The sequence below is a fragment of the Monodelphis domestica genome, chromosome 2 (genome assembly GCF_027887165.1).
Source record: "Monodelphis domestica isolate mMonDom1 chromosome 2, mMonDom1.pri, whole genome shotgun sequence".
NCBI classification, from domain to species: Eukaryota; Metazoa; Chordata; class Mammalia; order Didelphimorphia; family Didelphidae; genus Monodelphis; species Monodelphis domestica.
This window is the reverse complement of record NC_077228.1, coordinates 476,174,040-476,199,660: the sequence shown is the minus strand read 5'-3', so window position 1 is coordinate 476,199,660 and position 25,621 is coordinate 476,174,040. Positions and strand designations below refer to the sequence as shown.

The following is a 25,621-nucleotide window of genomic DNA, read 5'->3' as shown; positions in this document are numbered from 1 at the left end:
TAGGCTCCACTTGAGTTCAAAGCTCAATTTCTTTACCTTTAAATACTGAAGCAGTCTCTTGCTCAGTTTTTTGGCTTTTGCCTTTTCCAATCCACCCTTAACCTAGATGCCAAAATAATCCTCCTGAAGCACAGGTCTGATTCAATCGGCTCCCAATCACATCACCTCTCTTAGTCTCAGTTTTGTCATCTCTCAAATGGAAATAATAATAGCACCTACCTCTCAGGGTTGTTTTAAGGATTAAATGAGGTAGATAAACCATGTATTCTGAAAGTGTTACATATTTAGTGATTTAGGGGAAAAATACAAAGCTAGTATTAATTTAGTGTTTCACGGCCGTTACAACCTAGTTTCTAACTATTTTCCAGGCTTGCTTCATACTTCCACTTTCAAGGACTTTGTACTCCAGCCAAACTATTAATTAAACTATCCTGGTTTACTAGCAACTGGTCCACCTGCTTCATGAAGCCACTATCTTTTCTCGGGAGTGACAGTGGAATATGTCTGACTCTTAGAAATATTCAATTCCTTCTATGCTGAGCCTCAGGAGTATTTTATAATCTAATTGACAATGTGTACTCTAATAATATCAAATTGACCATTCCATGAAGCTAAGGGGTAAATTGGGAGCAGCAATCTCACCTGGATGTATTGCCCTTTCCAGGACATCAAGAAGGCAGATTTCCTACAACAAGCGAGTGAAGACCATAGCAAAGAATGCTGATGGAAGGAATGTTGGGAAAGGGAGGGGTCCAAAATATGGGGGGGGGGGGGTCCAAGAGGCCTTTGGCAGAGGCAATAGTGGGCTGAAGACTCACTGATTTGCTACTGATAATTAGGATACAATTTACTCATGAACTACAGAATAGATTCCACAAGCAATGGGGTAGGACAAATAATTGACTTCAAGATGGTCTTCCATAGAAGATGAAAGACATGACCAAATAAAATATGAGTTAATCTTTTGTTGTCATTCAGTCATTTCAGTGATGTATAACTCTGTGACCCCATCTCGGGTTTTCTTGGCAAAGATACTAGTTTGCCATCTTCTTCTCCACCTCATTTTACACATAAGGAAGCTGAGGCAAACAGGGTTAAGTTATTTACCTGTCACCCAGCTAGCAAGTATCTGAGGTCTGATTTGAACTCCTGACTCCAGGCTCTAGCTGCCTCTCAGTTAATCTTACTTTCTTCTAAAATTCATGATGCTATTGCTGTAATTAGAATTTGAGGACTTTCTGTATAGGAGGAATAAAAATCCTTTAGCATTTCTATTTATCTCTAAAATGCAGCAGATTGTACCTCTTGGCATTTCATTTTTCACATCTTTGCTGACGCTTCCACTACAATTTTTCCTGCTTAAAAAGAAAACAAAAAGAAAAATTATCTAATTCAACACAATTTCCTATAATTCTTAAAGAAAGATACCCAGCATTTCCCAAGGTTCAGGAGGAAGGGATGAAAAATCAGGGAAAAAAGATCTCTTTCAAGGCTATCCTTTCTCTATGATAATCTTTCAATCCTGCCATACTCTGAACCCACAGTGAAAGATGATGCTAACACTGAATATAGTAAAATGCACTTACTGATATTTTGCCAGAGAAAGTTTTGAGCCACAGGCACTAAAATTTCCTTACTCCTCGGTCATTGTCTGATCTTCCAAAACCCATCAAACCTCCCCCAAATAAGGCAATTACTACTGCTTTAAGGAACTATCAATTATTTTTTTAAATCAACCCCTATTGAGTTAATACATTCCTTATCCTAAGAGTGACAATTAAATTGTGAGTTCATATAGTTCACCATGGAATTCGTTAAACCTAGGGGATACAAATGATCAAGTCATTGATAGGACACAATTGCCAAAAAATGGAATTACATTTACAAATTTCATTTAAATTATTTAAATTATTTACAATGTACTTCCATGTTTTTGAAAATCCTTTGTGGAACCCAGATTCTAACAAGTTCATGAGAAATCTTGGACTAATAATAGTGAGTCAGTATTCATAGATTTGTTGGTCATTGCCTTCAAATATAATAATAGAAACATCAAGAAGCGACCATTACAGATAAGATATACCTGTCAGAAGATGCCCCCTAGAGATTGGAGGCAGAGTAAAGATGGCGGCATAGAAGCAGCAAAAGTTCAGACCTCTGAATACCCTTCCTTACCAATTATAAACTAAATGCTCCTAGGGGACTGCAAATCAAACCTAACAACAAGACAGAGCCAAGGAATCTTCCTGATGGACTCAATTCAAAAGGTACACAACACAAAAGCTGGAATTCGAGAACACGGGTTTAAGGGGAAGGCAGAAGGAATGTCCCAGGATCCCCCCCCCCCAACTAGAGCGCTAAGCCTCCAGCAGCAGCAGGAACCTCTGGATACACAAAGGTGCTTGTCTGGAGGATGTATCTTATGGGCAGAGCTGGGCCAGGCTCAGAGCATCAAACACAGGCAGTAGGGAAAGAGGTGGAGAGGGAACACAGAGTAGGCAGTCTGGTCAGAACAGCAGATACCCTCCATATTGCTCCAGCCTTCCAGGAGGTTTTGGCCTCAGGGCACATCCAGTCCAACCCAGCTGAAGTTAATCCCAGCAAAAGTCTTCTGAGCTCAAGGAGGCCCAAGTTCCAATACCCCTCCCCCACAGATTGCTGGACTTTAGTCCAATAAAAAGCCTCCAGAGGACAGAGAAGCTCAAACTCCAACACCCCTTCCCCACAGACTGCATAGAGAGATCTTCTGTCAAAGCTCCAAGAGGGGAGACTGACAGAAAACCCCAAAACCAAAAAAATGAGAGGAGCAAGAGCACAGACAAATACGGGGAGTAAAGAAGGGGTAAATATGAGCAAACAACAGAAAAAAGAAGAAAGAAATGACAACAGACAGCTTCTATACAGGCAACAAACAAAGACCAAAAGGAACAGAGGAGGACGGTCATCAAACGATAAATCAGAAATCCCAGAGAATTGGATACAGGCTTTGGAAGAACTCAAAATGAAATTCAAAACACAATTAAGAGAGGCTGAAGACAACTGGGAAAAGAACTTAAAAACTAAGATAAGTCATCTGGAAATAGAAAATAGTGTCTTGAAAGCCAAAATCCATCAGCTTGAAAGTGAGGCAAAGGAGATGAAAGATGAGGCAAAGGAGATGAGAGATGAGGTAAAGAGGATGAAAGATGTTCCTCCAAAGAAAATCAGACCAGAATGTGAAGGATGACCAAAAAGCCAGGGATGAAATACAGGCTTTAAGAACCAGAATACAACAACTAGAATTAAGTGACCTCAGAAGGCAGCAGCACACTATAAAACCAAAAAAAAAAAAAAGAAGAAGAAGAAGAAGAAGAAAGAAAAAATTGAGGAAAATATGAAGCATCTCATTCACAAAACAGAAGATTTAGAAAATTATTCAAGGAGAGACAATTTAAGAATCATTAGTCTACCAGAAGACTATGACAAGAGAAAAAGCCTGGACATAATACTACAGGAAATTATTCATGAAAACTGCCCCAATATTCTAGAACAAGAGGGAAAAGTAGAGATTGAAAGAACCCACAGATCAACTCCTGTACTTAATCCCCAACTGACAGCATCCAAGAATGTTATAGCCAAATTCAAGAACTCTCATAACAAATATTATAAACAAATTATAAGCTGCCAAGAAGAAGTCATTCAGATACAATAGAACCACAGTGAGGATAACACAGGATCGGGCTGTATCTACACTAAAGGACTGAAAGACATGGAATATGATCTTCCAGAAAGCAAGGAAACTATGTCTACAACCAAGAATCAACTACCCAGCAAAACTGACTATATTCTTACAAGGGAAAGTATGGTCATTCAACAAAATAGAAGAATTCCAAGAATTTTGTAAAGAAAACACAAGATCTGAACAGAACATTTGATGTCCAAGCACAGAAATCAAGAGAATCATCAAAAGGTAATTAAAAAAGAGCAAAAAAGAAAAACAAAACAAAACAACAAAAACCAAAAACCAAAAACCAAAAAACCTTTTTTTTATTTTAAAGAGACTCAATAAGTTAAAATGATATGTATCCCTATAAGAAAAGAGGACATTGGAAATTCTTAAAAACTGTTGTTATCACCTGGGAAACTAGAAGAATTACACTTAGAGGGAACAGTGACAAACTGTATAGGATGAAATAACAAGACATAAATAGGTATATAGATATAGGTATGCATAAATACATATGCATGTATATATATATGTATATATATATATACACACACACAACTAGAGCTAAAAAAAGAGGTTAACACTAAAAGAAATGGGAAAAGAAACAAAAGGGGGTAAATTTATGTGTCACAAAGAAGTTCATGGCGGGAGGGGAAAGAACATGAATACACTGGAAGGGTAAAGTGGTTGGAGATAGGAAATACTCAACTCTTATGTGCACTGAAATTGACCCAAAGAGGGAAGAACAATCCAACTCATTGAAGCAGAGAATAGATCCATGGCCTATAGGGGAGTAGAAGGGTAACAAACAGACTGGGGGGAAGGAAGCAGTATAAGGGACGGTGACAGTGGGGGGGTAGTTTTAAAAAGACTGCAAAGAAAATAAGGGGGGAAATAAGAAGGGAAGGGGTAGAAAGGGAAGTAAAAAAGGGTAGGAAGTAGGGGAACTGATTAAAAACAAACTGTTGTAGAAGGAAATATTGTAAGAAGAAAAGGCAGGACTAAGAGTAGAAATCAAAATGCTGGGAAACACACAGCTGGTAATCATAACTCTGAATGTGAATGGAATGAACTCACCTATAAAACGCAAGCAAATAGTAGAGTGAATTAGAATCCAAAACCTTACCATATGCTGTCTACAGAAAACACACATGAGGAAGGTAGACACTCATAGGTGAAAGTAAGAGGATGGAGTCAAATCTATTGGGCATCAACTGATAAAAAGAAGGCAGGAGTCACAATCGTGATATCTGACAAAGCCAAATTGAAAATAAATCTAGTTAAAAGAGCTAGGGAAGGTAATTACATCCTGATAAAAGGCAGTATAGACAATGAGGAAATATCAGTACTCAACATGTATGCACCAAGTGGCAGAGCATCCAAATTTCTAAAGGAGAAACTGGTGGAGCTCAAGGATGAAATAGATAGAAAAACTATACTAGTGGGAGACCTGAACCTTCCTCTATCTGAACTAGATAAATCAAACCAAAAAAATAAATAAGAAAGAGGTAAGAGAAGTGAATGAAATCTTAGAAAAATTAGAGTTACTAGATATGTGGAGAAAAATAAATGAGGACAAAAAGGAATACACCTTCTTTTCAGTGTACATGGGTACATTCACAAAAATTTAACATGTATATGGGCATAAAAACATTGCAAACAAGTGCAAAAGAGCAGAAATAATAAATGCAACCTTCTCAGATCACAATGCAATGAAAATAATAATTAGTAAGGCTACATGGAGAGGTAAATCAAAAATTAATTGGAAATTAAACAATATGATTCTCCAAAACCAGTTATTCAAAGAACAAATCATAGAAACAATTAATAATTTCATTGAAGAAAATGACAATGATGAGACATCCTTTCAAAACCTATGGGATGCAGCTAAAGCTATACTCAGGGGGAAATTTATATCCTTGAGTTCATATATTAACAAATTAGGGAGGGCAGAGGTCAATGAATTGGGCATTCAAATTAAAAAACTAGAAAGCAAACAAATTAAAAATGCTCAGATGAAGACTGAATTAGAGATCCTAAAAATCAAAGGAGAAATTAATAAAATTGAAAGTCAAAGAACTATTAATTTAATAAATTAGACTAGAAGCTGGTACTTTGAAAAAACAAATAAAATAGCAAAGTACTGGTTAGTCTAATTAAAAAAAGGAAAGAAGAAAACCAAATTGACAGTATCCAAGATGGAAAGGGAAACCTCACCTCTAATGAAGTGGAAATTAAGGAAATCATTAAAAACTATTATGCCCAATTATATGGCAATATATATGGCAATCTAAATGATATGGATGAATACTTACAAAAATATAAATTGCCTAGACTAACAGAAGAAGAAATAGATTACCTAAACAACCCCATATCAGAAAAAGAAATTGAACAAGCCATCAAAGAACTCCCTAAGAAAAAAATCCCCAGGTTCAGATGGATTCACGAATGAATTCTATCAAACATTCAAAGAACAACTAATCCCAATATCATACAAACTATTTGACAGAATAAGCAAAGAAGGAGTTCTACCAAATTCATTTTATGACACAAACAGGGTATTGATCCTAAACCAGGCAGGTCAAAAACAGAGAAAGAAAACTATAGACAAATCTCCCTAATGAATATAGATGCAAAAATCTTAAATAGGGTACTAGCAAAAAGATTCCAGCAAGTCATCACAAGGGTTATTCACTATAACCAGGAAAGATTCATACCAGGAATGCAAGAATGGTTCAATATTAGGGAAACCATCCACATAATTGACCATATTAACAAGCAAACCGACAAAAATCACATCATTATCTCAATAGATGCAGAAAAAGCCTTTGATAAAATACAACACCCATTCCTATTGAAAACACTAGAAAGTATAGGAATATAAAGGCCTTTCCTAAAAATCATAAACAGTATATATCTAAAACCATCAGCAAACATCATCTGCAATGAGGATAAATTAGATGCATTCCCAATAAGATCAGGAGTGAAACAAGGATGGCCATTATCGCCTCTATTATTTAACATTGTACTAGAAACACCAGCAGTACCAATTAGGGAAGAAAAAGAAATTGAAGGCATTAAAATAGGCAATGAGGAGACCAAGTTATCACTCTTTGTGAATGATATGATACTTAAAGAATCCTAGACAATCAACCAAAAAACTAGTTGAAATAATCAACAACTTTAGCAAAGTTGCAGGATACAAAATAAACCTGCATAAGTCATCAGCATTTCTATATATCTCCAACCCATTTCAGCAGCAAGAATTAGAAAGAGAAATTCCATTTAAAATCACCCTAGGCAATATAAAATACTTAGGAATCTATCTGCCAAGACAAACACAGAAACTATATGAAAACAACTACAAAACACTCTCTACACAATTAAAACCAGATCTAAACAATTGGAAAAACATTGATTGCTCATGGGTAGGATGAGCTAACATAATAAAAATGACAATCCTGCCCAAATTAATTTACTTATTTTGTGCCATACCCATTGAACTACCAAAAAACTTTTTTTACTGAATTAGAAAAAAAACATAACAAAGTTCATTTGGAAGAATAAAAGATCAAGGATATCCAGGGAAATCATGAAAAAAAATGCAAAGGAAGGAGGACTTATATAGTCCCAGATCTCAAACTATACTATAAAGCAGTAGTTATCAAAACAATTTGGTACTGGCTAAGAGACAGAAAGGAGGATCAGTGCAACAGGCTATGGGTAAATGACCTCAGCAAGACAGTCTATGATAAACCCAAAGATCCCAGTTTGGGGGATCAAAACCCATTATTTGATAAAAAACTGCTGGGAAAATTGAAAGACAGTATGGGAGAGATTAGGTTTAGATCAACACCTCACACCCTACACCAACATAAACTCAGAACGGGTGAATGACCTGAATATAAAGAAGGAAACTCTAAGCAAATTAGGTGAACATAGAATAGGATAATTGTCAGATCTTTGGAAAGGAAAGACTTTAAAACCAAGCAAGAGCTAGAAAAACATCTCAAAATGTAAAATCAATAATTTTGATTACATCAAATTAAAAAGTTTTTGTACAGAAGATGCCCCCTAGAATGTAAACCTGAGGACAGACAATATTTAGTTTTTATCTTTGGATCTCTAGCATCTAGAAATTATAGGCAATTACTCTTTCCTGGTCCCTATAGCTGCAAAAGCCCTTCCCCCAAACAGTACCTTGTATTTGTTTGGGTTATATGCAATCGTTTAATCTACTAAAAGAAAGGCAGTCATTTGCTGGAATGTCCTATTTTACCTTTTTAGCTACAATTCCCAGCACAGTTCCTAGCATTTATTGTTTTCATTCAAGCGTTTCAGTCATGTCCCCCTACTCTTTGTGACTCCTTCTGGAGTTTTCTAGGAAAGGACTATAGTTTGTCATTTCCTTCCCTAGATTGTTTTACAAATGAAGAAAATGAGGCAAGGGCAGCTAGGTGATGGAATGGATCCAGTGCCAGGCCTGGAAGACTCATCTTCCTGAATTAAAATACAGCCTTAAACACTGACTAGCTGTGTGACCTTGGGCAAAATCACTTATCTCTGTTTGCCTCAGTTTCTTCATCTATAAAATGAGCTGAAGAAGGAAATGACAAACCACTCTAATATCTTTGCCAAGAAAACACCAAATGGGGTCATGATAAAAGAGGACCTGCCTGGAAAATGACTAAACTTAAAAATTAAACTGACTTGCCCAGGATCATACAGTTAATAAGTGTCTGAGGCCAGATTTGAACTTAGAGATGTGTCTTCTTGACTGTCTGCCTGGCACTCTATCCACCAGGCCACCTAGCTGCCTGTGGCACTTAGTAAGTGCTTAGTAAATCCTTACAGGTTGGTTGATTGATTAAAAACTTTCTTTGAATTGATGAATGTATTAATCATTTGTCAGAACAAGACATTGTTTCTTATTGTCTAGGGACCCTAGCCATTGTACCATACATAAAATGGTTATATTAAATGAAATTAGAAATAATATTATTAATTCCTTGTGTGATATTTGGCTAAAAACCCTTTTGTGTTGCTTCAAAAGAAATCCTCTTTTTTCCCTTTAATGACCCACTTGCTTAAAATAAATAAATACATACGTGTCTTCTGGCAGCCCCAGAGAATTAGGGTTAAACTGACAACCTCCTAAGCAGTTTTTTTTACTCTAATGAAGCTCATAATTTTGCTTCAGGAATTATTAGATACATTCACACTGTACACTGGTATAAACCTCTGAGGTAAGCCAGTTGCTTCTGTTCGTACACTCTTTATAAATCAAGGAATCCTAAAGGATTTTTAAAAATATGCTACCAAACAGAATGGCCCTCCGTTGTCCACTTAAAGCCTGTGTGCATCATAAATCTTTATTCTAAGGGTTTCAGCCAGAGTTAAGTAGTAACATTTAGGTTTATTTTTAATCACAGTTACTAAAGCCTACATTTATGCATTCTTATTTGCTGGACATCATTCTCCCCATGGGAAGACAACCCATTTGCATCAATTCTTTCAAACTATAGAATAATTGAAATAACGGGGGATTTTAAGCATGGAAATGAGAAGACACGGGGTATACTTAGACCTACCCTCTACCTGTGCTGGAAGTCAGGATTGAGTGCTAAAAAGAAAGCCACTGAATCCGGAAGAAATAACAATAAACCTGCATGAGGAGGATGCTTAGGGCTTCTAAGAGGTGAGAATCTAGTACTTTAAATAGAGAGGCAGGCTAAATTCAAGCTGGGATTCCAGAAACAGGACAGAGTGAGGGGAAAGTCCTCAGGGAAGACTGTGAGCAAAACCAAAGAAAGAAGCACAAGGAGACAGCCAAAAAGTAAGCGGGTCTTTGGGTACCAGGAATAAGGGGAAGGGAAGGGGTTAAGCATTTATATGGCACCTTCTCTGTCAGGCACCAAGGTAAATGCTTTATAAATATGATCTCATTTCATCCTCATGAGAAGCCTGTGAGGTCAGTGCTGTTATTATCCCCATTTATTTCCTCTAGTATTGGGGGATGAAGAAAGGCTTCAAGGAGAAGATGGTACTTGAGTTGCATCTTGAGCAAAAAGAATAGAGATATAAGTGAGAAGAAAATAGGTTCCAGGCATGAAAGACAGCCAATAAAAAGATACAGAAACAGAGCATGGGAGTATCCTGTATGAAGGAAACCAAGACAAAGGGAATGACTTTCCCAGCATCTCACAGCTAGGAAATATGTGAGGCCACCTTCAAACTAGTCTTCCTGACTCTAGTCCAGCACTCTTTGGAGGAATAAGATGAGGAGGAGGGAAAGAAGAAAGTGAAGAGGGAAGAGAAGGAGTAAGAAGAGGAAGAGCTAGCATTTATATTGTGCATTAAGGTTTGCAAAGTATTTTCCATATATCTCATTTGATTCTCAGAACTGTGTGAGATGAGACTATCATCCCCATTTTACAGATGAGAAACTAGGGGCTGCACAAAGGTAAGTGACTTGCCCAAGGACACATAGCTACTATAGGTCTGAGGCAGTATTTGAACTCGTCTTCCTGATTCCAAGGCCAACACACACTATAGTCACTGAGTGAATATCAAAAAAAAGACTTCTCTAGGATCAATTAAAAACTTTTGTATTGAATATTCAAATCTGGCTCCAGCTTGTCTTTGTAAGAAGTTTACATACCAATCAATCAATGGTAGGTATTTATAAAGTGCCAACTCTATGTCAAGCATTACATCATCATCATGGTACAAATATAATGAATGAAACAATCTCTTGCAAATCTCTCTCTCTCTCTCTCTCTCTCTCTCTATCTATCTATCTATCTATCTCTATCTCTCTTATCTCTCTTTATCTCTCTTGTTCTCTCTTTCTCTCTCTCTTATCACATATATTTCCACATATATACATGTGTGTATATTTTTTAAATTATATATACATACAGAATAATTATAAAGTGAGGACCAAAGTAATAGAATTCAAGGTTGTTTAAAAGGGAAGAAGACCCTAGCATCTTGGGGATAAAAAAAGGCTTTAGAAGATGGTACCTCAAGGTGCATCTTGAGCAAAAAGAGGATAGAGATAGAAATGAGAAGGAAATAGATTCCTGTCATGAAGGACAACCAACAAAAAGATACAGAAATGGAGCATGGCGGTGTCCTGTATGAAGAAGGAGAAGGCTGGTTGGGCTGGACTGAGGACTGTGGAATAATAATGCACAGTTAAGCTAGAAAAAGAGGTCAGACTCAAATTGGGTAAATCTTTCAAAGTTAAAGAATTTCTGTATAATTCAAGAGGCAGTAGGGAGCCAATAGAGTTTACCAAATAGGAAGAGAGTGACATGATCAGATCTAACTTGAGGGAAACCTCTTTGGTAGCAGTTAAAGACAGTCCCAACAAATTAGCCTTGCTCTTGTTTATATACCATACTCCAGTCAGCATTTCTGGGTCTTCGCATTAGACTTCTTCCCTGATCAAGAACTAGAAGGAACCACTGAGGACATCTTGTCTGAACATCTAAATTTACAGATGAAGAAACTGAGGCACAGGAAGGTTGTGACTTCTCTTAACAGCACAAAGATAGTGTCAGATGGTGATAAGATATCTACCAGATCCTCTGACTTTGGAGGATTTTTTACTAAACCCTATTGTTTCTCCTCCTTGTCTCAGTTTCTTAGAATCCTTCATTTCCTTCCAAGTTTAGCAAATGTATCATCTCTTATCATAAGGTTTTTCCTAATCCTCCCTCCCCAGGTACTAGCCCCTCCTCACATACCTTTTATTTTTTATATACAAATACGTATTTCCTTAGATGTTTATGTGTTATTTCCCTGTTAGAAAATAATATACTTGGGGGCAGGTAGGTGGCTCAGTGGATTAAGAGTCAGGCCCAGAGATAGGAGGTCCTAGGTTCAAATTTGACCTCAGACACTGTCTAGCTGTGTGACCCTGGGCAAGTCACTTAGCCCTCCATTACCTAGCCCTTACTGCTATTCTGCCTTGGAACCAATATACTGTATTATAATCATTTTATATTTATTCTGTATGTATGTGTGTCTATAAACACACACAGTTACTGAGTTTTCAGCTGACAAAACAATGGTTAGGTGACCCCACATTTCACATTAAGAATTGAATTATAAAGATTTTAGACTTGTGGCAAACTATAAAATCATCCAGTCCATCCCTCCTGTTTTTATATGTGAAATGAAACTTGAGGTTCAGAGTTCAAGTAAGTCACAGATTAAATGGAAACAGAAATGGTTTACTCAATTCTAATCATCAACTTAGCCCAAGAAATGGCAATGCCAAAAGTAGCCTGAAGGGTAGAGACCTTTTTGTTTTTTACATTAATGAAGTCTAGAATGTTTTCGTACACATGGTAGACATTGAATAAATGTTTTTTTTTTATAAAATGGAATTTTAGATTAGTTTATTTCTATATGATCACGAATTAAATATTGGAAAAATCCAAATCAGTTAGACTCTACAGTAATGAGTTTTAAGCTTTCCTATGTGTGAGGGAGAGTCAGTGTCCTGCACATAGCCAGAGAGACATTGCCTTCCCATGTGAACTTTGAACCAATCAGAGAAGGACAAGTTCCTGAGTGGGCGAAGTCAGGGTCAGTTTTAGAAGGAAAGTGCTGGGGACAGCTGGGTGGCTCAGTGGATTGAGAGTCAAGTTCAACTTTGGCCTGAGACACTTCCTAGCTGTCACTTACCCCAAACACCTAGTTCTTACCACTCTTCAAACCTGGAACTGATACTTAAAATCTATGCCAAGACAGACAGTAAAGACTTTAAAAAAAAAAAGGAAAATACTTGGAATCATATAGAAATGGATATTTGATGGTTAAGACTAACCTTCCATTGGAGCTAAGTACTTTATAACAATTGGTCATAATTAAATCAAAGCAATAATTGAATATGAGCTAAGCAATGAGAAATAACTATTGACACAGGCATCAGTTTTCCTATTTGTCAAGAAAAAAAAAAGAATATGCAAACTTTTCTTAACTTCTTGATCAAGCGCAAAGATTTTCCACTAAATAGACTCCATGACCATCCCAGTCCCCAAAAAGAAGCAGATCAGGGCAGTGATTCTATGTTAATAATGTACAGGGATATCTCTCGAATTAAGTGTATACTGACAAATTGTCACATTCACATTTTAGATTTAACAATTACAAGTGTTATTTTTGGATGGCCTGAATAACAGAACCTCTATGGAAACTTTCACTTGAATGAAAATACTAAGTCTGAGAATAATTTTCTATCAAGATCTGATTTTTTATCCAAACTTTTCCTCTGAAAGCTTTAAAAGAGAAAGCAAGAAAAATGAAACAATCAAGAAAATGTTTATTTTTTAGCAGTTACTTAAACATCACAACCTTTGCATTCAACATGTTCCTGAAAGAAAAAAAAATAATTTCCCCCCACAAATATGTACCTTGCTTATCTTTCTTCCTTCTCTGTGGGTTTTATTTATGCATTAGTCGACCTTTTTAGCCATTAGGACCATCCTGCTTCAGCAGTTAATTAACACAAGTACCATAATTTAATACAGTTAATGCTACTTGATGCCCTTTAATGTACCTTCCATTAGTGATATTATTGTAGTATTACCCTGTAAATTAAAATGAGATCAAGACTAAGAGAGGCTTTCTGTAATTAAGGTACTGGCACATTGCAATCCTTTATTATTCACCAGAGAAAATCACCCTGATTTAGTAGAGTAGGACAGCCATAAGTCAGGAGGAGTTCATGAGGATTATTAGGTTTGTCAAATAATAGAAGTATGGTGGAAATGCTAAAGCCACTGCCAGCTGTGTTTCCTCCCTCATCCCCACATTACCTTAATAAATACACAATGAGAGGTGGGAAATGGAAGTTGAATCAATAGCTGTCAGTTGAAGAATGTTCATGGGGAAATCTGGGTTCTTTCTACTTGTGAAATCGGTCTGAGATGGATCTTAGACCAATAAGAAACTGATTTAATCTCACAAAATCTTCTAATGCCTACATTCGGAAATTAGGATATACTAAGCAGAATGAGGCAGACCATTGTATCTGCATGATGGGATCCTAGATCTAGGTCTGGAAGGGACCTGAGAAATCATCTAGTCCAATATTCTCATTCTATAGCTTGAGACTGAGGTCCAAAGAAGTTAAATCCAAAAAGCTATCTGGGGTCACACAGGGAAATAAAACAGATCTAAGATATGAAATCAAGTCTTCCAAAACTTCAATCAATCATCCTGCCTCTATCCCACTAGCATTTATCAAGAGGTATGATGACCTCTCCACAAATGAACTTCCATCAAACATTTTTCTCTTTATTTGATTTAATATTTGCTCAAGAATCAAATAAAAAATACAAATTCCTTCTAAGCATCAAGGGAAAAAAACTGGATAGTGGGCTTTTCTTATGACCAGAATGATATGGGTTCAAATCCTTAATTTGATATTTCCTAACCATGTGACTTTTGAGGAAATTATGTAGCCACTGTAAGTCTCAGTTTCCTAATATGTACAATTATACTAACAACCATCTGAAATAATGGACTTAAATGTTTTGCAAACATTTAAGCCCTCTATAAAATAATATAAATTAAAAATACTTGGTTCTTGGACCAGGGATACTGACCTAATGAATATTTCTAAAGAGATATATAAGCTCAGAAATTAATTACTAATAAAAATCAACAGTAATCTATAATATTCTGTATTATAATTATTAATGTAACAAGAGGCTTAAGTGGAGGAGAATGGGAGGCAGGGAAGAAGAAGGTGGATGATGAGGAGGAAGAGGTAGAAATGGGAAAGGATGCTTCCTGCCTCCTTATTGCCAACAACTTCAAAATTGTAAAGGATATTTTCACACATACAAATCTCATGAATGAATGAATTCTTCAACAGTAATTAACAAATGAATTAAATTTTAAACTTAAAACTATTTATTAAACACTGTGTTCCATACATTGTGCTAAGTATTTAGGGATATAAATACAAAACCAAAGACAGTATCACCCTTCAACAACATATCCTGAAATTGGCATTTATGGAACCTTGTTCCATAATGTTACTATGATGGTGAGTAGATTGATAAACCCCTTCCAAGAATAATGATAGAATTGATTTTGATCATGGTCGGGGATACAGCTAGATGGAGCAGTGTCAAGCCTGGCCTGAGACATTTACTGTTCTGTGATGCTGAGTGAGTTATTTAGCCCTGTTTGCCTCAGGTTCCTCATCTATAAAATGAACTAGAGGGGCAGCTAGGAAGCACAAGGGATAGAACATCAGTCCTGGAGTTGGGAGGACCTGGTTTCAAATCTATCCTCAGACACCTCCTAGCTTTGTGACCCTAGACAAGTCACTTAACCCCACTTGCCTAGCCCCATACCCTTCTTTCTACCTTGGAATCTATATTTAGTGCTTACTCTAAGACAGAAGGTAAGTTTTGTTTAGTCATTTTTGAATGAGTTGGAAAAGGAAATGGCAAATCACTCCAGTATCTTTGCCAAGAAAACCCCCAATGGGGTGACAAAGAGTTAGACATGACTCAAATGACTGAAATGACTGAACAATAACAACAAGCATACTTTGGGCTGAGTATAGGAGACAGAAATGAAGCTGGTTCTGCCCCCAAGGACTTACATTCTAATGGAAGGGGAAAAAACATATAGACAAATGAGTCAATATTAAGGAAATATGAAATAAATGCTCTAGGACTGTTATTTTAAAAAAAAAACTGCTTAGAAATGGCAAATTAAATCCCCAAAAGTCAGAGACTCCAACTTCCCATCTGGGTTTTAGGAATAACCCAAAGAGGTATGGGGGTAGTTTTCCAGTTCATGAGTCCCCACTGGTATATTTACTTCTTCTATTGATTATCAGTTGATATCAATTAGGCAGACAATTGGCTTTTAGAAATAGATATTTACTGAGCTAGTATAGTGAGAGTGGTTACTACAAAACATCCTCCTCCTAACCTGAGACCCGTTCTTCCTCCGGTCCATACAAGATCAAAGTAAAAGTTGGCTCAGCTTAGTTTCAAAAACATGGATGGCAAAGGGATTCATAGGTCCTAAAAGAGGGAGCCATGAGCTTTAAGAGAGAAATTTATACACGTATACTTATAAATACATTGTATAAATATATGTATATACACATATATAAACACTGTGCTCTGATTAGGCTCCTTACTCAGTCCTCATTGCATTGTACATTCTGCTCCTAGAACCTTGAACTCTGCAGCTTTCATCTTATCTTGCCCCAGCTTGGGTTTGCATGTCATTTCCTGCTTCTTTCCAGAATTTGTTTCTGTGCTGCCCCCTCCCCTTTTTCATAACTTCCTATTATTTATTACCTTCCATCATTCCTATGTAAGCTATCTGAGAGGAGAGGTTGTTTCTTGGCCTTATTTTCATCCTCAGATCTGAGCACAGTGCCCAACATGCAATAAAGGGTTTAATGAATGCTTTATTAGTCACTCATTCACTTATTTATATTATTACCATTATTCTATCAATTTAAAAATGCATACTTGATCCTAGAATTTATCTGACTTTAAGGAATTTTTCCACCCATGAATTTTCAGGAGCCTAGGAAATGGCTCTAATGCTATTAATTCACAGCTCTTTAATAACAGTCCCCTGGCAAAGCAAGAAGACAATGGAATGCCAAGCCATCTAAGCCCCAGGTTAGCTATTGGTTATTATTCTACCGCTACTTCCTCCTCTGCAGTGCCAGCATCTTTCCCCTCAGTGTAGGTCCATTTCAATATCTTGCTTCCAGCATGATGCCCATTCAGAAAAAAAAAAAAGCACTAAACTTGTCTTTGGTTTGGCATACAAATAAAAAAAGTCATCTCTGGCAGAAGTTTCTATCTGTATAGGCATTATGTCATACTCGGATAGCAAGACCAAGATGACGGACCTCTTTTCTCTCTGGGTCAGGGATATATTTCCATCCTTACTCTGGTTTGACCTAAGAGGCAATTAGAAACACTAGAGCTGGAAGGGACCTTACAGGGCATCCAGTCTAAGCACCACCACCCCCTTTTACAGATGAGAAAACTGAAGCACAGAAAGGTTAAATGATTTTTCCAAGGTAATCACATGGGCTATTCATGACCAATCTAATCTGTGGTACAAGGCCATTTGATCAGCTACATTTGATTACACTGTACATTGATCCCAACAGAATCATGTCATTTTTGTCCTTGACTCTATAAAGGACAAAAATCCCAAAGCAAACCAAACCAAAAGTGGTAATCATCAGAAAGGGGATTTGAACCCACTTCTTCTAACTCTAGAGTCAGTGTTCCTTCTACTGTCCTTTATGTCTCCTATTTCAAGTGTTCAATATAAGTAACTTCTGCTTGTATCAATACATTATGTGCCTAACTTTATCTTTCCTTTCTCTAATATAGATATTGATAAACTATAGCCCAAGCGACAAATCTGGCCTTTCACCTGTTTTTGTAAGGCCAGACAAGCTAATAATGTTTTTATTTTACATTTTAAAATATAATAAATATTTATTAAAATCATTTTTATAAAGTCTTAGTTCAAGATCTATATAGAAGCAGGCAGCAGGAGGGATGTAGTTTGCTCATGCAGACCTAATAATTTAGTATTTAAATATATAGTTATATGAAATATTATATATCATATATGTAATATAAGATAATCTATAATATAATATATAGTTAAATTATAAAATTGGTGGGGCCCTTTAAAAGCCTCCTTTATTTTTTCTAATCTTTTTTCTACTTTCATATTTGAGACTGGATCTCCTTATCTCACTCCAGGTAAAGGTACATCAGTCATTGAATGAAGGTCCTTATCCTACTAATGGTTGATCCTACTTATTAGCTATGACCCATTCTGTTTCTGGATTCACTACTTAGGTGTCCTGGAGGCCCCCTGAGACTCCCTATATAGGTGCCTTAGTTCTAACACCCAAGAGTTGAACAGTAATCTCAGAACACCCAAGCTTAAGTGGTCCACCAGATTCACAAACTCCCTGTTAGCAAGTTTCATAGGCATGCACAACTTGGCTTCCCCCTTTTATTTTTTATTGGTAATTCCATTCCCTGACTCTGACCTTCATTTCCCTAGACAAGCATATCTCATGTTTTCACCCTTGTTTAGCTGGCATACTACTCACAAAAATCAATCAATCAAATAATCAATTAATCTCTTTGGTAGGTAGAGCTCTCTCTAATTATTGTTTTTATTTTTTTAAGCTTCTTTGATCAAAACTTTCTGGCTTCTATTCTAGTTAGATTACTTGATTGACTCTCAAAAGATCTTTAAAAAAAATCTCCTTTCCAGTAAAATAAAGAAATTTCCAAGAAGCCATGATCTACTCTACTATGATCTATTTAGTATATTTGAATTTCTCATATAAGAGAAGGGATCTCAAATTCAAGTGCAGCATTAAAAACTGTAGGAAATAGACCAAGACGATGACATAATTATACAAGGGAATTACAAGATCCATTCTTTATGTACTAAACACTACCTTTTTCCTACATGTTTTTTACTCTACTTTTTTTAGTATCTTAAATAAATTGATAGATAAAATGTGAGGATTTTATTTCCTGTTTTATATATATATATATTATAATATATTATATATATTAAAATATATATCATATTATATATACATATATATTTATAATTACAAACAGAGAACCAAACAAATATATGATACTTTCTTATGCATTATTTCCTGACCTGGAAGCAGAATTTACACTCTAAATATCTGCCTACCATCCAAGATTCCAGTACGATCTTTATTTTAAGTATTATTCCATTGTAGACTAATTGTCCCACCTCCTGTCTCTACTACTCAAAGTGTCTAAACAATCTCCAGACATAGGAAGAGCCTTTGTCTTCTGGGAGACAATCTCTTCCATATGTGTGTATTTCTTTGTCCTGTTTTAAAAGCTGCAAAAATCTGTCAAGTCCAGTGATTGAAAGGCTTGGTTCAGAGAGTCTTGCTGAATTCAAAGTGTCTCAAATGCATTCAGAAACCAACTTTGAGGCAGCTAGAAAACTACTTTGGAGGAAACCGATCATTGTCAGTGGCTGCCTGAGTACACCGCCATCCTATCTGGAAGAGACAGACCCATTTTCAAGGCAGTTATTCTCTTACCTTCCATAGACCTTTATGTCTGAGATCGCATAAAAGTAGCGGGCCAGGTGTTGCTCATCTACAAATATTTCCCCAGTGGCTGGCCTCAGAAGTCTTATCCTCAGGTCTGTGATGGTAAAGAAATCTTTGAGTTTCTTGGTGGTGTCCAGCTGTCCATACAGGGAAGCCATGTTGCGAAGCCGGGGTCCGGCAAAAAACGCAAACCTATCTTTGATTTCAAAGTGGATTATTTTGCTATTTGTCATGTACCCCGTGGAGTACTCTTCTGTGCAAATGATTTCTAATATTGTGTGCTGCGATAAGTCCTTCACGGATTTAGGATCCATGTGGAAAGCATCTAAGCAGTCTGTGGCATAATACTGGTAGGGCTGCCATGTCCGTCCATAATCAAGCGATTTCTCCAGGATCATTTGGTCTGGACGCCCAGATTCAAAGGTAATAACTATGTTATCTGTGAGTTCAATGGTTTTGCTCCAAGACAGAGTAATGTTAACCTGGAGAGGCTTGGGGTACTCCTTCCAAGTAGCAGACTGCCAAAATGTGGAGGGATGTCTTCCTTCAAAATCAAACATCAGCTCAGGGGGATGTGCCAGCTCAGGGGTACTTGCATCACATTCATTATTGCACATGTAGGGGTTGCCCTATGAAAGAAGAACAAAATAGCTTTTACCAGGGGGGCATGGGGAATGGAGCACAACATAACATGGTTTTGATATGAGTACTTCTGGCCTATTGATGCTGAGCAAGGCTACCACAAAAAAAAAGAAGAAAGAGAGAAAAGAAAAGAAAAGAAAAGAAAAGAAAAGAAAAGAAAAGAAAAGAAAAGAAAAGAAAGAAAAATAAAAAACTGAAAAAAGAAAAAAAACATTTCCTAGTTGAGTGTCATCATTTGTCCTAACTAGACTCTCTTCTTCATTCAGAAAAAAAATGGAAAAGACCACAATTTCCTTATTTTGTGTGTGTGTGTGTGTGTGTGTGTGTGTGTGTGTGTGTGTGTGTATGTGTGTGTTGATTTTCTTTCTAAAGAGTTTAAGGAAAGAAAACAGTTCATTTACCCCAAATGTCTTTGACTCATAATTTGGTCACAGAAGCACCACTACATTGAACAACTGTCTAATGGTTGGATAGCTCTTATTCCTTTTAGAAAGATACTACCACCAAGCAAGGAACATTTCTTTCTGCCTCAAGTAAATTCTTCAAGAGCACAGTTCATTAAAGATTATAGGAAAGGATGTGGGGGGGTGGGGGAGAAGGGGGAGAAGAGGGAGAAAGGAAAAGGAGGAGAGGGAGAGGGGGGAGAAGGGAGGGAGAGAGAGTCACCTTGAGGCAAATATTTTAGAATAAATTCATTAGAATTAGTAATCTACAAAAGTCCTGTGTGCTGTTTATAAGGCAAGACTTTTAATGCTGTTTTCGTATTTGTCACCCCCTTGCTTCAAATCTATCATCCTTAATGAGCTACCATTTTTATGGAAGTTATGGCCTTTGTGTAAACATTCACTTTGTTCACCACTAAATCACTGGGAATAGGGTCCAGTATCAACCCTGGGGATGGATCAAGGTATCTGCTTCAAAGTATGTTAGAAATGACTTTACATGATTGGGTTTCCCATCATGGCATCACTGGTTCTGAGACCTTAGGAATCTTTTAGTCCATAGATGAATAAACTAAACTCTAGAGAGGGCTTGGCTTCATCTCCCAGGTAGGGCCTCTAAGTCCAAAACAAATATTCTTTCCATTCACCAGACTGCATCCCATTCTAGAAGGCTGCTGAGATGGGCTAAAGATCAGCATTATTATCTGAAAGAAAAATATTGCCAATGATGAGAACCAGGCCCAGCTGCTTCCTCGTCCTCCATGGCAAGGTGAAAGTAAATTATTTTACATTCTTGACCTATTGATTGATTGATATTCACTCGTATAATCCCTTCTTTAAAAAAGCTACTTCATCTTGGATTGACGAAGAGGAGGTATATCATATCTAGTGGGTACCCCCTAGCAAATTATCAAGCATTTTAAGTTGTACCAAATGGCTGATCTTTTTTTTTTTCATGAATAGACTAATAGCCAGCAACTTAGTGGTTCCCAGTTTTGTTTTATTTTGTTTTGTTTGGTGGTGGTGGGTTTTTCTTTAAAGGAAACAAATGGAATGAAGGCAAAGAAAGCTCGTACCTCTTAATGTGTCTATTGTCCCATCCCTCCCCAATGATCTGCTAATTAATTATAAATATGGATTGGGAGGAAAACACACCCTGTGCTATTGTTCTTTTCTCTTTTTTTTAGAATTACAATTGCGTTTCCTTTCCATTACAGCAATGGAAGCATTTCCATCATCATGGCAGGGTGATGAGTTGGGGTTCCAATAATTAATTTGCACTTTGGTCATTGGCACTTAGTCACAGGCTTACCCCCTGTGCAGTGAAAGAACATTGAAAGCCTTTTCTCTGGCCTCCCTGATAGCAACTTCCCCAGCCTCCTTAGATAAATACATCTAAATGCTAAAGCTGGCAACACGTCTAAGACAGTCCACTATTACTGATATGGAGCAGAGTTTAGAGAGGGACATTTCTAGGGGGGCAGGGGGATATCAGTGTTAAGAATGAACACATTTAAGCAATTGGTGGTGAGAGGAATGATTCAATTCTGCTGTCTCAAATTTCAGTTTGATATTCTGACTTTTCCTTTCTTTATTACTACTTATAGGTACCCTCTTCAAAATAAAACAAAGGGAAGGGATAATATTCCATTACAGGAGAAATAAATAACCTACTTTATTATTATTTAGACTCTTTTAAGCACAACTAACAAGCCAAACATGAGATTGTGCAAATACGTGGAGACTTTTTCTGGAAAACTATAAATACTGTGGAATCTTTGAAGATTTATAATTCTAAATTTATGTGAATGAGTACTTTATGAGAAGAGGTTAGATTCACACAGATCACACCTTCACTTGAAATTTACTGGAAAAATATGGTCCCTTCCAAATCTGTGAACACATCTGCACAGACATTATCTCACACCCTCTAATCTTCCTTCTGACAAAAGCATCTTCATCTGGAGGTCAGGGATACCAAAGCTACTTGATATACTAGGTGATATCTCAGACATTTATATTAAATGGGGTTGAAGGATGATTTTTTTTCAGTTCTCTTAAGCAGAGAACAAAATATGGATCAGATATAGGGTAGATTGCATTTTGGACAGACGGAGGTAGAAGAAGGAGCCACTGGATTCATAGGATCAAAGAACTAGAGTTGGAAAGGGACATTAGAGGCCACTGAATCTACTGCCTTCATTTTGCAGATGAGTAAACTGAAAATTATGTGCCTAGACAAAGTCACAGAGATAGCATAAAGGACTTGAACCTAGGGCCTCTGACTCCAGAGAAAGTACTTTATACTACTATGATTCTTTAAGGAATAGTTAATAGGTTAGTTCCTGTACAAAATTTAACTTTAAAATACACATTAAAAGTAATAATTCCTAGGGTTTAGTGAAGTACATGTTTATGTGGTATATGATTGTCATTGCTGTTGTTATTGTTAAATAAAAAGTTTTCGTCTAGATTATTATTTCTGGAACTGCTCCATGACTTTTATAAAACCCAACAGCTCAGCAATTGTTTCTCGGAGCTTACTTTGTGTAAGTCAGTGAATCTTTGATAAAAGATGTTTCATGAATGCAAAAGTGGTTTTTATTTCTAGCTTAGAATCTGGTATAAGTAGAGAATTCCCAGAATCTTCTTTGTCTAGGAAGTTTAATGTCTGTGCCTGTCCATTGGTCTTTCCTTCTAATGGCAGCAAGAAAACCTTTGGGGCTGTCAGAACAGGCAATAAAGTGAGTCAAGTTTGGTTTGGGACACCCAAAACTCGCAAGTATAAGATATGGGCATATTGCCTAGCAAGTTCCTTACTAGAAAACAAAAGATTTTGCATAAAAGGCTGCAAAATCACAGAACTTCAAAATGGAGATACTAAAATATTTTAGATCACAAAAATCTCTGGCTCCAGAGTCAAATTCAAATATTCTTGAACAAATGAATCCTAAAGCACAACACCGGAGGCACTGTGATTAATGGTGAAAGTATATTGTCTTAATTTTTCTTGGGCCATAGATATTATCCTAGTCATTAATGTTACCCTTTTATTTTGCATTTTTAACTTGAATGCTAATCTGCCTTGCACAATGTCTGCTTTTGTCCCAGATTTAGACAAAGGAATAATAAGTATGTCTCCTCCAGCTTTGTACAAAGTAAACATCTTTTCAGAGAAAATCTGGAGGTATAGCTAGCTCAAGACAAGTGTTTGCAGTGGTAGAAGAATCACAGGATAAAACATTGAGAACTAGAAGAATGCTTAGAAATTGTCTCTTCCAATTCCTTCATTTTCCTAAATGAGAAATCAAGTGACTTATTCAAAGTCACCTAGTTCCTCTAGCTCCAAACTCATCACCCTATCCCACTGTACCATGCATCCTCTTGATCTCCTATTATCAACATCCTCAACCGATGATAGAACAATGAAAGAATGGAATTAGTTTACATTGTTTTATGCACAGGAAAAGAAGGAGAAACAGTGAAAAAAATCCATGAATCGTTGAACCAGTAAATAAATGAGAATGGTATCCATTCTTTAATCCAATTTACTTTGGTGAGAATTTTGGTAGCTTGGCACTACTGAAATTTTGCCCTGTAAGCTGATCATCTCTAATGAAGGGCTCTTCAAATGACTGTAAATATACTGAGAAAAAATTACTAGAAGAATTCAATTCTTCATTTAATAGTGTTCAATGCTCTTTTAGGAGATTAATGATTAATGACCATTACAATAGCCTACTGAGATACAGAGATTAAAAGGAAATTCGCTAAGGGGAAAGGGGAAATCTATTTTACTATCATCCTTTAAAACAGAAATTCCAGAAGTGTAATATGATAGCTGAAATACACTTCTGTTTTTGAGAAGAAGAAAAAAAATGCCAAAAATATGGGCATGCCCCAAGAGAAGGAATCAATTTTGGCATTCTCTACAGTGGAAGACAGTAAGAAAATATATGTTGAAATAAATATTCTCTGTAAATGTGATAATGATCTGTTCTGGTATAGTCACCAAGATTTATCAATAAGAAAGAAGTTGCAATTTTTTTAAAGAATTAGATTGATTAAAGTTTTCAACTTTTTTAACTCTAGCCCAATCCCCTCTAATATCAACAATAATGGAATTTATTTAAGAAAAATCCAGTTTCCCAACTAAAAACAAAAACAAAGACTCCCCTCATAGTTAAGTCTAACAGACTTGGGCATTAGCAAGTCTAAGTAATTATTTTGTGGCCAGCAGGCAGCCTTAAATAGATCTTAATTTAAGTCCTACAAGCAACAGATCCTCAGTTGATCATCACCAGACCAAGCTGAAAATATTTATTGCAGCACTAACAATATTTACACCATTAAGAGATTTCTAAATAATTCAACAGACCCTGCTTCTAAATATTTTTGTGACAATTAGAAAAAAAGGAAGATTTGTGAGGTTGCTTTTTACTTAGGAGAATGTATGGCTTTACTTCTGGGACAATCCAAGCTAGCTATTAATTAGCACATTGTAACCAGTGTGGAATGTTGTGACTGCCTAAATGTGCTTGGGGAAGTTAGGGTGAGAAATGAAATTTAGGGCATGCTGGAAAAGTACTTATTTACAGAAGGTGAGTTTTCTCATAGACAGCACTTCAGCAAAATGATCTCTTTCCACCTCAAATCCCTGCTCTAATTTCTCCCACTCTCTTTTTGTCTTTCTCTTCTTTCTGTATTTATATCTATTTCATTCTTCTCTCTCTCTCTCTCTCTCTCTCTCTCTCTCTCTCTCTCTCTCTCTCTCTCTCTCTCTCTCTCTCTCTCTTCTCTCTCTCTCTCTCTCTCTCACACACACACACACATCTTTTTATCAACTATATTGAATTTAATTATTTAATTGCAAACTCTGGTTGGAACATTCTTGGGTTTCCCACATTTTACCATCTGGAAGCCAAAGCACCTAGAATGGCAGCTGGCACCTAAGTGAATTCTCAGGGAACATTCACTCCACAATTAATGGAGCTCCACATCAGAGAGACATGTGCTTACAAGTGGTTTTGAGAAACATGGGTGTCAACCACACATTAGCTTGCAAGTGATTATGAAAAACTGAGAGGAGGGGACAGCCTCTCACCCATTTGCACCTGGCTGGTCTAAGCTTGTTTGATTGTGAAATAAATTCTATGTGGCAAAATGGGAATAAAAAAGACAACCACAAAGGTGAGTGGAGGAAGATTTTGAGGACAGTCAACTTTGCTCACTTAGTCCTAAAATGAACAACAAAGAGACTTAGCTGCTAAGACCTAGAAGAGAAGTAAAAAGGGCAATAACTATTTCTGTCCCTCTAGTTTATTCTAATCAAAGACCATAATAGCCTTCAGGATGTGTGCCAAGCATTCCTACCCTTTCCATGCTAGCACAAAGTGAAGAAGGGGCAGGATTACTCCATTGGAGCTGGTGATGGTGGACTGAGTGATCTCCACAGTGTGGCTGATGTGGCATCTTCCTCCTCTCTTCCTGCCCTCCCCCTCCCCCCAAAGAGAAGACTTCCTTAGAGGCAATCCTGTTTTGTGTTTGATCAGAAGCATGAGAAATGCGTCTTTTGGCTCCACTTTGTTCTGTTTTCTGAGTTTTCTGAGTATCCTTTCAGACCTTCTGGGATCTTAATCCTAACAACCAATGTCCTAATATTTCAGACCA

General features: G+C 36.8%; 1 protein-coding gene across 8 annotated transcripts in view; it reads right to left on the bottom strand.

Annotated features, from left to right (window-relative positions):
- Positions 1-25,621, bottom strand: part of NTNG1 (netrin G1) — a 473,391-nt gene that overhangs the window by 218,887 nt on the left and 228,883 nt on the right. For all 8 annotated transcript variants that reach the window (XM_003340406.4, XM_056819153.1, XM_016429054.2 and 5 more), the window contains exon 3: positions 18,855-19,495. In XM_003340406.4, the coding sequence (XP_003340454.1) occupies positions 18,855-19,495 (641 nt within the window). The remainder of the gene's footprint in view (positions 1-18,854; positions 19,496-25,621) is intronic.